Source organism: Tenrec ecaudatus, chromosome 3, assembly GCF_050624435.1.
Source record: "Tenrec ecaudatus isolate mTenEca1 chromosome 3, mTenEca1.hap1, whole genome shotgun sequence".
Classification (NCBI taxonomy): Eukaryota; Metazoa; Chordata; class Mammalia; order Afrosoricida; family Tenrecidae; genus Tenrec; species Tenrec ecaudatus.
In genome coordinates, this window is record NC_134532.1 from 154,938,133 (window position 1) to 154,952,367 (window position 14,235).

The 14,235-nt window shown below is 39.9% G+C and overlaps 1 protein-coding gene across 1 annotated transcript in view; it reads right to left on the reverse strand.

The window, feature by feature from the left end:
* Positions 1–893: 893 nt before the first annotated feature.
* Positions 894–14,235, reverse strand: part of YTHDC1 (YTH N6-methyladenosine RNA binding protein C1) — a 98,470-nt gene continuing 85,128 nt past the window's right edge. Inside the window, exon 17 of the mRNA XM_075544249.1 lies at positions 894–1,657. Within this exon, the coding sequence (XP_075400364.1) occupies positions 1,457–1,657 (201 nt within the window). The 3' untranslated portion in view covers positions 894–1,456. The remainder of the gene's footprint in view (positions 1,658–14,235) is intronic.

A 14,235-nucleotide genomic window follows, 5' to 3' on the forward strand; every position in this document is an offset into this window, starting at 1 on the left:
CGGATAGGGCAAGATATGACAAAATAACGATGTATAAATTACCAAGGGCACATGAGGGAGGGGGGAAAGGGGAGGGAGGGGAAAAAAAAAAGTGGACCTGATGCAAGGGGCTTAAGTGGAGAGCAAATGCCTTGAGAATGATTGTGGCAGGGAATGTATGGATGTGCTTTATACAATTGATGTATGTATATGTATGGATTGTGATAAGAGTTGTATGAGTTCCTAATAAAATGTAAAAAAAAGAAAACAACAACAACAAAATAAAATAAATTACATAAAATTTAAAAAACAAAAGTGGTAATAATATGACACCAGGCAAATAAAGTTTAACCGATAGTGTGACGATCCTGTGTTTCTCATCCCATCCCACAAATCAGATGGCACTGTATGAAAACATTCAGATACTCCCAAAAGTTTGCATGTTCAACTTAATAATACTCCAAACCTCAGATGTTAAGAAAGAAGATTAAATACAAATTCTCCCATCAATAGTTTTCTGGGGTGAGTCTACTATGTAACTATTCTAATTGTTGAGAGGGACTGACAGATTTTAACTTTTAAAATATGGAAACTAAGTCTAAGTAGTTTAGTTTTGTGAAGTCTTTGATGAAACAAAAACTTATGCAAAATAGCAACACAATACATTTACTTGACATCAGTTCTGACATTGACCATAGAAATACACTCCCACAAAAACCAAAACCAAGAAGGGTCAATCTTTACGAATTCATTTTATACAAAACAGTAGCAATGTAGAATATGGGAATGTTCCGTTTCCACACACAAACTGTGAGAACATTTTAAGCCAATGTATCCAGTTTGGAGGCAAAGACTAAACAATACATCCATTATGCTACCAAAATTAACATTTATTAACATTCAAAATGGTTAAAATTAGATAGCAATGTCTTAATATTGCTTTCATCATTGAAGACTAAACAAAAATAAAAAGTGACGTTATACGTATTTAAGGGGAGGGGCCCCCGAGAGGCTGCTACAACCCTGCCATACAGTCAAACCATCGTAAGTCCTATTTGCATACTTGATAGCAGCATTATTTTATTGAACCGTGTGCAACTGCATGTAGACACACAAAGCAAAATGTCATGGCAGTTATCGTTTAAGATCCCAATGAACGAAAATAAACAATAACCCTACGTTGAACTCACTATAAGTAGATGGACATTTATGGAGAAAGAATCAGTATCTACATTCGTGGACGGTTCCATTTTGCCCCAGTAAACGTTGACAAGCAGTTGTCAACCGTGCCTTGTTGGCGGGCTTACTGCATGCTTGGAACAAAGGGGATCATAATAAATGCTTCTACACAATGAACTTTAAGTAGACAGCTGAAAATAAATTTACTACTTGTAAACACACACCAAAAAAGTCCTCCCTCAAACAAGAACGTTTTTGTTTGTTTTATCTTGAAACCATCATTACGTCCCAAAGTGCATTATCTTCGATATCGACCTCTCTGCCCACGGTCTCTGTCCCGATCACATAGTCGCTCTCTTTCTCTTTCTCTGTCTCGTCTGTTATCTCTGGGGCGGTCTCGCTCTCGTTCCCAGTCTCTTCCACGGGGTCTACTTCTCCGGATACTGACAGCCTCTTGTGTGCGACGAAGAAAATCATCCACTCTCGTATCATAATCATGCTAGAAAGGGGAAGAAATAGGTTAGAGATCTCCAAACTGTCCATTGGATTTCGAGTAACATTTATCAGTTATTTGATAGAAAGAAATCTAGATAAATGGGAATATTAATTTGTAGAATAACAATCCTAAAATTGCTTACAAAAGGTATTTTGACGCTTCAGTCATCAGACAACAGGAGTGCTCAAAATAGCACTAAAAATAATTAACTTCAATCACGAGGCTTCCTACTTAACTCTAATTACTTCCCCGATTCAATCTCTTTAATAAAATGAATCCATTCATGCTATCTACAACAGGAGAACCCAACTCTTTTCTTTCCATGGATTCTACAAACTAATCTGAACCAACTCTTCCCTCTTTTGGTAAAATACAGAATTTTTTGTCCTCCATCTTTCCAAAAACAATAAATGATTGATAGAGTTTTATGAAAATGTGTACTTCAGTATGACCCCTATTTTGGGCAAAGCTTTCTATCCTGAGTTCTTCCACCGCTTCTCTGCCAGTCTGTCCTACTGCGATCCTGGAAGGTGTGACACTAGTATTTAAAATATGAGCAAGGTCACATAAAATGAAAAGGCTGTAGCACAGCTTCAAGACTAAGCACAGATTGTCAAGAAATAGGCTTTTCTACTTCTAAGGAATTGGCCACCGAAAATTCTTCGGATAAAATCAAAACCATGTCTAATACAGAAAATCTCATGAACGGAAGCAGAAAATTGTCTGAGACCGTGCCAGAAGCCAAGCTCCTTAGGTGGGACTCAAAAACTGCCATAGAATCAATACCATCTCTTTTTGTGTTGTTTTTGGTGGAATGCTCTGCTTTATTTTATTTTGTTTGCTCTTTTCTAATCAGGAAAATCTTTTACTTGACTTGTTAGAATTATATTGTGACTTTCCATGTTGGAGGGAAAAGTTCATCACTCTCTTTTTAAAAAATTTTCTTTTAAAAATCATTTTATTATTATTAGGGGCTCATACAACTCTTATCACAATCCATACATACATCAATTGTGTAAAGCACATTTGTACATTCATTGCCCTTGTCATTCTCAAAACATTTGCTCTCCACATAAGCCCCTGGCATCAGCTCATTTTTCCCTTCCCTCCCCACTACCCCCTCCCTCATGAACTTGTAATAATTTATAATTTATCATTATGTCATATCTTATACTATCCAACGACTCCCTTCATCCACCTTTCTGTTGTCTGTCCCCCAGGGAGGAGGTTATATGTAGATCCTTGTAATCAGTTTCCCCTTTCCACCCCACCCTCCCAGTATCACCACTCTCACCACTGGTACTGAAGGATCATCCATCCTAGATTCCCTGCGTTTCCAGTTCCTATCTGTACCAGTGTACATCCTCTGGTCCTGCCAGATTTGTATGGTAGAACTGGGATCATGATAGTTGGGGGTGGGGGGGGGGGTGCGGCGTTTAGAAACTAGAAGAAAGTTGTATGTTTCATCATTGCTAAATTGTACCCTGACTGGATCCTCTCCTCCCCACCAAGCTTCTGGAAGGGGATATCCAGTTGTCTACAGATGGCTTTGGGTCCCCAATCCTCACACTCCCTCATTCACAATATTATTTTTTGTTCTATGATGTCTGATACCTCATCCCTTCGACACCTCGTGATCACACAGATGGGTGTACTTCTTCCATGTGGGCTTTGTTGCTTCTCAGCTAGATGGCCACTTGTTTACTTTCATGCCTTTAAGACCCCAGACACTATATCTTTTGATAGCTGGGCACCATCAGCTTTCTTCACCACATTTTCTTACGCACCCATTTGTCTTTAGCAATTGTATTGGGGAGGTCAAGACCAATTCTTAATGACTCGATAGGACTGGGTAGCACTGTCCCTTTGAGTTTTTGAAACTCCTACTCTTTAAGGGAATAAAAAGCCCCAACTTTCTCCTGAGGAATAAGCTAGTGGTTTCCCTCAGGTAAAAAGGCACTCAAATGTGACCGAGGAAGAGCTTCCTTCTCAAAGTAGAGTTAGCCACAATGATACAAATGGAGTAAATCCTGCAGGAGTAAAGTCTATGGAACATTCATTTGCTGATGGAGCTCCACTGAAAAAGAAAAAATGACAAAGTATGAACCTAGATAAGTTGGAACTTGTCAAAAATGAGACGGAATGCATAAACGTCAACATTCTAGGTGTTAAGTGAACTGAAGTGGACCAGTAATGAATAAGAAAGGCAGGTTCAAGAAAATATGGCACTAGACATGTCAAAAAGAACATTTCAAGATCTATCTTGAAATACAATGCTGACTGAGATAGGATAACACCTATGTGAACACAAGCATGTCCATCAATATAGCTATTATTCAAAAGCACTAAAGCTAGTGATAGAGTGAAATTAACCACACATGCAATCAAGATGCACTATGTTAGTGGTCACTCGAGAGCAAAGTTGAAAACAAAGAGGAAGGAACAGTAGTTAGAAAACGGACTTGGTGACAAAAACACACGATAGTATTCTGCAAGACCAACAACTTCTTCATGTCATATACCTTTTTTTTTTTTAAGCAACCCTAAGACAACTATACATATAAACGTCTCCAGATGGATTACCCAGTGTGGAGGTCTGGGTGGACTAGAGAAACAAATCCATAGAAACTCATGTGTGTATAAGAGAGAGTTTTACATAAAGGGTAATTGTACATTAAGGAAGCATCCCAACCCAGTCCAGTCCAAACCCGTAAGTCCGATATTAGTCCGTATGTCTGATATTAATCTATAAAGTCCTCTTCAGACTCATGAAATCCATGCAATGATGTCGAATACAGAACAACCACAGGCCAGTGGTTAGAAAGTCTTTGGATCCAGTGGCGTTGGAACCATCTCAGTGCTGGAAACATCTCCACGAGGCTTCTCTGGCTTCCGAGGTTGCATCAGTTTAGGTCCCAGTGGCTCCTCCAGTTCCCAGGGTATGGAGTCTATCAGTGTAGTGCCAAGTGTCTTATCAGTACAGCACCTCCATGAGAGTGAGCAGAGACATAGAGAAGTATCTTCCCCCTCCAAGGAGGAATACAGGGTTCCCACAATTCTCTGGAGAAGGCAATGCCCACCCACAGGCCTCATTGGCTATGATCCCATTGACAGAGTAGACACCACTCCTTCACTCATAATCCTTTCAAACTGACACCACATTATGTCACTACCACACCCAGAAACCAAACTGTCTGCATTTCTGAAAAGAGCAAAAGAGAAGCTCAGTATCAGCAAGTAAATCCATACCAGTGGCAGACTGTGCAACAGTCCATCAATTGCTCAGATGTAAGTTCAAGATGAAGTTGAAGAAAGTGAAAACAAGTTCACGAGAGCCAAAATATGAACTTGACCATATTTCACCTGAATTTTGAGAACAAATTTAATGCAATCACGAATGACAAAAGACCTGTTGGTTTGTTGGATGACATCAAGAACCAAAAGAAAGACGAAAACTTGCTTTTAATTGGGGGGTAGCTAAGGCAAATGGAAGATATGATCAAGTAACAACGCAGCAGAGAAAACTTCCAAGTACAACTTGAGAAGAGAAAGTAAAAAATTGCAATGAAAAGACCAAGAGTTAGAAAACCAAAAGGGAAGCACGTGTGCAGCACATCTGAAACTGGAAACCCCACAAAATTCTACCCTTTTATCTTTTTTCCTTTCTTTTAATCTCTCCTTAAACTCTCTGGCTGCAGTTAACACATACCTTGCTCTTTAATAAAGTATTAGCATAACATAACAATTATAAACTTCAGCCCAGGCAGAAAGTTTAGACTTGAGGCAGAGTCTGAAAGCTTAGAAGCCCAGAGGAAACGAAGGGGCAGGTACCAAGCTATCCACCAAGCTGTCTGGGGACACCAGGCCCTGGCCAGTATCCCAAACCTCTCACAAAAGCCACTTACACTCTGAGAAGGGTATTGCTTTATTCTGCCAGCAAGCTAGGTGGTATGTACAGGTCTATACCTTGCCCCCCACTCCCACTTTCTCAGCCACATCATCCAAAAGAGTGAATCCCATTCCACTTACCTGACTCACCAGAGAGCTATTCTCTCAGGATAATGAACTGAAACCATAAGAATTCAGGACCACCGCTATACCAAACACCAAAATAACCCCCCTAGTCATAGTCTCAACTCCAGCACCCTAAAAGATCATAAATTAATAAAACGCCATATTGCCAGACACTGCTTCAAAGACCACCTATGCTACACACAGTTCTGGATCGGAGCGGAACCACGCTGCATTTTTTGCTGGTTCTCTTGTTGCCCTGCCTTCTGTCGCTCCTATATCCTCCCCTCTTTAAAACAAAGTCAAGTACTAGCTTATAACTTATACCCAATTAGGACTTCCATACTTGGAGATATACTTAAGGACAGGAGGGAAGGATAAATAAATATATATACATATATAAACACAACTTTACTGTCTTACTCTCAATTTATTTGTTTATTTTCTAGTTCTTTAACGCACCACCGACCCAGAATTTACTACCCACAAGAGCGATAAATCTCCCGGGCAGAACTTATAGAGCCCAAATAAACATACATTAACAGCTGTCTTGCAGCTTACTCCAGCATTATTTATTCTTAGTATTATTTTTTAAACTTCCAACTCTGGCCCTTTCATTTAATTGCCCTGTCTCTAATCTAAATATCTAAATTTTTATTTTGTAGTACTATTAACCTATCTTTTAGTTTCTCTTTTCCTCTTATCCAACCTTTACTTTCCGTCCCATCCCCAGCAAACCAATAGTTGTCACTATTATTACAGTTTCACAGTATTTTTTTCTATCAATTCCTCCACTTTGACGACAGGCATTTTTTGGATCTAACTTCCGTTCTTTGAACTACCAAATACCTCCACCCAATCACGCTCTGTTTGTGCTCTTCCTTGGTTGCCTATTGCTCCTTCCTTTCTCCCTCAGTTCACTGCCACTTCCTCTCACACTCTCTGTTTGCTCCTGGAACACCTAATCTAACACTCTCCACCCACCGCCGCACCTCCAACTCAGATACTCAACACAAACAGTCCAAAAACCCTCTACTGCTCGTCTGTTCTACATAACGCCACCTCCGTAACACCCCTAACAGCAACTCCAAGATGTCAAGGAAGCAAAAGAAGATATAGGTGCACGCACAAAACACAAGAAAAACAAACACTAATAAGCAAATACCAGCCACATCTAAATGAAGCGCCTGAAATGGATGGAGCTAAGGATTTACCAGGAAAATTGTTTAGAAGAATGCTGATTGCACTCATGCAACAGTTGAAGGACGGGTCTGAGAGAAAACGTGAACCAATGGAGAGGCTAGTAACCTCACTACACGCTGTAGAAGGAAAACCTCAACCAGAAACACAAAGCCAAACACTACAGTAGCAGATTTAAACAACACCACAATGGAACAGCATGAGGCTACAAAAGAACAGAGAAACAGAATTGAAGACACGGGAACCCGAAATAGCAAGTTAAGTGATAAATCTACAGACCCTTATCTAAACTAGGAACAAACAATACAAAATGCAAAAGAAACGAAAAAAAAACCAAAAAACTTAAGAATTATGTGGGACACATTCAAGAGGAACAACCAGTGTATTATAGGAATTCCAGAAATGGAAGAAGAAGGAAAAATCCACACAGAGACTAATCCAAGAGCTCCTGCAAGAACACTTTCGTCAAGGTCTAAAGGAGGAAGAGATAACTATGCAGGAGACCAAAAGAACTCCAGCCGCTAGAGATCCCAAAGGAAGACTCCCCAGCTGACAGCAGTCAGGAAGTCTAACATCAGTGGCAAGGAAAAAATTCTAAGAGAGTCCAGAAAAAAAAGATCCATGACAGCAAGGGGTCAGCAATGAGAATAACCTCAGATTTCTTTGCAGAAGCCATGCAGGTATGAACACAATGCAGTGAGTATAGCTAATACTGGAGGGAAAATGTCAACCTAGAATGCTCTACCCAGCAAAAATTATCCCTCAAATATGGTGGGAAATAAAAGTGTACCAAGACTAGGATAAACTAATGAAATTCACAAAAACAAGGTACCACTACTAAAAATACTCAATGAAGTTCTATGGCTAAAAATCCAATAGCAACAACACTCAAACCTGAAACCAACATACAAGACAATTTCTCACAAAAAACAACACACACAGAGCAACACTGAAAATAAGGAAAAAGCTCGGGAAGAACAAAAACTGAAAAAAATACACATTTGCAAGCATACAACACACACATACATAGAGCAAAATGACAGTTTGAAATACATATCAAAAATCTACTGAATTTTATTAAATACTTTTATTGGAGGCTCTTACATCTCTCATCACAATCCATACACTCATCCAGTGTGTCAAGCACATTTGCACATATGCTGCCCTCCTCATTTTCAAAGCATTTGCTCTCTACTTGAGCCCTAGATATCAGCTCATTTCCCCCCACCCTTTCACACCCACTCTCGCTGATGAACACTTCATGAGGTAGAGATTATTACTTTCATATCTTACATCATCCTCTGTTGCCCTTTACCCACTTTTCTGTGTTTATCCCCCTCGGAGAGGGGTTATAGGTCGATCCTTGTGATCAATTCTCCTGTTCTCCCTCCATGTTCCTCTTATCCTCCTGGTATCTCTATTCTCATTGTTGGCCCTGAGGGGTTCATCTCTCCTGGATTCCCTGTGTTGCTGGCTCTTAACTGTAGCAGTGTGCATGTTCTGGTCTAATCCTATATGTAAGTTAGAATTGAGATCATTATAGTGGAATGAAGGAAGCATTAAAGAACTAGAGGAAAGCCGTGTTTCATTGGTGCTATACTCCACCCTGGCTGGCTAATCTCTTTCTTGTGACCCTTCTGTGAGGGGATGTCCAATTGTCTACAGATGGGCTTTGGCTATCCAGTCCACATCCCCACTCACCCATTCACTTTGGGTATGATTTTGTCCTGGGTCTTAGGGGCCTGATACCTAATCCCATCGACACCTTGTGATCACACAGCCTAGTGAGCTTCTTTCATGTGGGCTTTGCTGTTTCTGAGCTACATGGCTGCAAGTTTATCTTCATGCCTTTAAGACCCCAGACCTTCTTTCTTTTGAAAGGCAGGCACCATCAGCTTTCTTCAGTACATTTGCTTATGCACCCATTTTGTCCTCTGCGATTGTGTCAGGAAGGTGAGCATCACAGAATGCCGGATTATTAGAACAAAGTGTTCTTGTGTTGAAAGAGTACTTGAGTTGAGGCCTAATGTCCATCTATAGATATGAGTACATAGTTCTATTCCCCTCTCATTATATACATAAATTTACTTATGCTCATGCCTGTATTTAGGTGTCTATAAATGTCCTTTGCCTCCTGGTTCTTTCCTCTCTTTCCCTTTACTTCCTCCCTCCTGTCCTACCATCATGTTCAAGTTTCATTTGGGTTTAGTAATTCCTCAATGCTATATTGCCCTTGATTAGGCCCCACTAGGCATCCTACGCTCTTCTGTCCATTGATTTTAGTTCATTTTTTGTTCCCTTGTCCCTGGGTTGGTCCCCCCCACCCCTTCCTTTCTCCAACAATCCCTTCTCCTATATACCCCAGAACCATCTGTCCCATTCTTTTCATCTCTGAATTGTTTATCCTCTCTGTCTCATCTAGATAGACATGCAGAGACAATAATAAGTGCCAAGTCTCGCAAAGCCAAGCAAAACAACGAAGGAAGGAAAACCTCAAAACAATAACAGAAACAATAATAAAAAAATGCCCAAAAAACAGAACCTACATATAACAACAAAAACAAAGCCACTGACGAAAATGGAAAAGCCTATAAATAGTTCAAGGTCTGTTTGTTGGCCTTTACAAGTGTTTTCCATTGAGTCTGATGGGATGCCACACTGTCTCCAAAGTCAATTCTTAGGATTCCTTGGGGACTTCATTGATTTGCTCCCCTTGCTGCTCTGTTGTATGCTCTTAGTGTTTCACCACAGTATGATGGGGTGAAACTGGACACAGTTCCTGAACTGTGTCTCCAGTGTTGTACCTCATAGTGCTGTGGTGCAACGAGGAATGTCATGTCTCTTGATGGGGCTGGCCCTATGGTCCTCTCTGTGCACTGTCTGCTCTGAGCAGGAATATCTCCTCAGGGCTTGGTGGGCCAGGATGTGTTCCCCTCACTCTGCATCCCTCTTGATTTCTCCTGTGTGCTCTAATCCGATGTGCCCCTCTCCCCAAGCTGTACCTTCAGTGCTGTCCTCTCAAGGGCATTCTTCTATGGGGGGGAGGGTTCCACATGTTTGGGATTGGGGCTTCTCTATTAGTTCCCTGGTAGATGCTGGTAAGCTGTATTTACATCTTGGCGCATTGGGTTAAAGCCTGGCCTTCTCACTAAATTTTAATGGGCTAAATGCATCACTAAAAAGACAGATAATGAGAGAATGGATAAGGAAACAAAGTCCATTAATATGCTGACCACAAGAAATACACCTCACAAACAAAGACACAAGCAGACTAAAAATCAGAGCATGGACAAAAGCATACCAAGCAAATACCAATCAAAAGAAAGCAGGGGTTACTATATTAATCTCTGAGAAATGAGACTTCAAGGCAAACAACGTAATAAGAGACAAAAACAGTCACAACATATATGATAAAGGAAACAATAGTTCTGGAACCCATAACTATAAGAAACATATAGGCATCCAGTGAAAGACCCTTGAAGTTTGTCAAACAAATTCTCACAGAAATGATAGAAGATATAGACACAGCCACAATAATCACAGGAGACTTGAATGCACCACTCTCAAGGAAAGACAGTACATCAATAAAAACACTCAGTTAAGACACAAAAAGCTCAAAAACACAATAAATAACTAACTTCATAGACATATACAGAATGCTCCATCCAACAAAACAAGAATATAAGTTCTTCCCTAACACATATGGAATATTCTCAAAAATGGACAACATGCTTGGCCAAAAAACATGCCTCAACAAATTCAAAACAATCAAGATCCTACAAGCAGTCTTCTCTGACCACGAAACTATAAAATTAGGAACCAAGAATTAATGAGCAGAAACATAAAGATGAACACATGAAGACTGAACAACATAATATTCAAAAATAATTGGGTATTCTACCTCGCAAACCTGGTTAGACCAGAGGATGCACAGTGGTGCAGATGGGAACTGGAAACACAGGGAATCCAGGACAGATGAACCCCTCAGGACTAGTGGTAAGAGTGGCGATAGCGGGAGGGAAGCGGGGGTAGAAAGGGGGAACTGATCACAAGGATCTACATAAAAACTACATAAAATCTCCTCCCTGGGAGACGTCAAGCAGTGTAAGATAAGATAAAATAATAATTTATAAATTATCAAGGGTTCATTAGGGAAGGGTTGATTGGTGGGGGGGGGAGGGGAGAGTGAAGAGCTGATTCCAGGAGCCCAAACAGAAAGGGAGTTTTGAGAAAGATGAGGGCAACGAATGTATAGTGTGCTTGACACAACTGATGTATGTTTGGATTGCGGTGAGTTGTATGAGCCCCAATAAAATGATTTAAAAATAATAATTGGGTAATAAAACAAATAAAGGAGGAAATTTAAAAATTCCTTCAGACAAATGGAAGTGATAATACAACATATAAAAACAGCAAAAGAGCAGTTATGAGAGGGAATTTATAGCTAATGACCCACACATGGAAAAAGAGGACAAATCTCAAATCAAAACCCTAACACAACATCTCTAAGAACAGGAACAAGGACAGAAACACAATCCCTCCAACAACGGAAGGACAGAAATCATAAGGATCAAAGCAGAAATAAATGAGATGGAAAACAAAACAAAAAACAATTGGAAAAAATCAACAAGACAGGAAGCTGGTTCTTTGAAAGGCTGACAAAATAAACAGACAACTGGCAAACTTACCAAAGGACAAGAAAGAAAAGAGACAAAAACCCAGATTAAGAGATGAAAACACAGGCATTACAACAGATCTAAATGAAATAAAAAGAATAACACACTACTATGAAAAACTGTATTCAAAAAAATTACACAAACTGGGCAATAGAAGAAAGGGCCTGATACCTAAGAACACATCACCCACCCAAATTATTGCAGACAGATACTGAAAACGTCAACAGACTCATACGAACGGAAGTAATAGAGCAGGTCATTAAGAAACTTCCAACCAAGAAAAGCCTAGGTCCAGAAGTCTACCAAGTATTCAAAGAAAAACTGGCACCAATACTACACAAACTCTTTTAGAACATAGAAAAAGACAACGAACTCCCAACTCATTCCACAAAGCGAGCATAACTCTGATACCTAAACCAAGAAAAGACTCCACAAAGATGGAAAATCATAGGCCATTATCCCTCAAGGACAAAGATGCTAAAATCCTCAACAAAATCCTGGCCAATAGAATACAGCAACAGATCAAAAAAATAATTCACCATGATCAAGTGGAACTCATTTCACGTATGCAGGGGTGGCCCAACATTCACAAAGCTATCAATGTGATCACCACATAAACAAGGCAAGAAATAAAAAACACAGTATCTTATCAATAGATGCAGAAAAGACATTAGACAATATTCAACATCTATTTATGTTTAAAGCACTCAGCAAAACAGGGACAGAAGGATAATTCTTCAACATAATAAAAGCAGTACATGAGAAACCAACAGCCAATAACATGCTCAATGGGGAAAAGCAGTAACCAGGCAAGGGTGACCCCTACCACCACTCTTATTCTATAGCATGCTAGGATATTGAGGTAGAACCGTCAGACAATAAAAAGAATCAAAGGAATACAAATAGGCAAAGGAGCCAATTTTACTGTACAAATCTGGCTAGACCAGAGGATGTACACTAGTACAGATAGGAACTGGAAACACAGGGAATCCAGGACAGATGAACCCTTTAGGACAAGAGGTGAGAGTGGCTGTAACGGGAGGGAGAAGGGAAGGTAGAGTAGAAAGAGGGAACCGATTACAAGGATGTACATAGAACTTCCTCCCTGGAGGATGGAAAACAGAAAAGTGGATGAAGGGAGACGTCGGACAGTTGAAGACATGGTAAAATAATAATAATTTATAAATTATCAAGGGTTCATGGGGAGGGAGGGGCAAAAATAAGGAGCTCAAGTAGAAGGCAAATGTTTTGAGAATGATATTGGCAACAAATGTACAAATGTGCTTGACCCAATGGATGGATGCATGGATTGTCATGAGTTATAAGAGCCCCCAATAAAATTGTTTTTAAAACCCTCACACCATTTAAGAAAAAATGAATCCGATCAGCTCCTAACTAAATGGTTGGCAATTCAGAACTTTCTAAGGGTACCGTAGACCCTGGAGACCCTATTGACCACAGTTCTTCCCAGAAACGTGTGAGGTCGCCAAGATTCAGAATGAAATAGTTGGCAACGGGTATGTATTTTAAGGGAGGCATGGCTGGCAGTGTGCACAAGCTTAGAACAATGACCAAAGTCTCTACGACTAGCAACTGATCAGAATCACGGGTCATAGAAAATAACGTCAAAGCAGAAAAGAAGTCAAATAATGTTACACTGAACTATCAAAAGTTAAGTGACATTTCAAGCAATCAAACAAAGCTGAGTAGTAGGTATATTAGTGAGTCAGTGGAAAGTAAAAGACTGACTCATTCTAATTAGCAATGAAATTTAGGAAAATTTTTGGAGAATAAGTCAAGAGGTACAAGAGATTGATCCAAACAGATTTTATAGTCAAGTCAGCTTTCAAGCCTATACCACAAGCAGTATATCAGTCCTTAAGACTCCCATTCAGTGTTGTTGAATATAACTTATAAGAAAGAATTATGAATGAATACAAATAGTAATTTTAAATGTATTGTGGGTGGACCTCGGCATCCTCATTTCCACACTCTTAGCAATATTATATTCATCCTCTCAATAGTTGTAATTTTTGTGGAAATCAGAGTCACGAGTATACAAACAGTGGATCACAGGGTGCTTCTTCAGCCCCAGTTCTTTGCAGGCAGATACAGAGAGTCTATTCCTGTCACATGACTGCAAGAATGGTGTGCAGCTGGCAGCTCCCCTCCTCGGACTTCACATCAGCTCAAGGATGGTTCCTATGAGAAAGAGGTTGGACATGCTGCCACCTTCCAAATTTCTTCACAATTCTGACACTAACCATATGTTTTGGATGGGTTTAATCATTTGCTGAAATGGCCATATAGAACTCACAGAGCAGACTTACAAGTGAGCTTCACTGATTTCGTTTCTCAAGAGAAACCAGCCTATGACATGTGGGCAATAAAAATTCTTCACTCTGCAAATTCATAAGCGATGTAGAAGAGAATACACTATGAATTACCGCCTTAGAAAAAGATTTTGTATTGAACACCTTACATCGATACTTGCATGGACGTTGAGGTTTTCTTCAGGTCTACTGATAAGCAAAGTGAGTCCTGAACTGACACCATGTCCCATGAGAAACTCTGGCACATAGACATTCCTTGAAGGTCAAGGGTCATTTGTTATCAGAGAAATATAAGTAAAACTCACTGATACACAGCTTCACCCTTACTTGAATAGCTTTAACAGATACAGATATAAGTGAT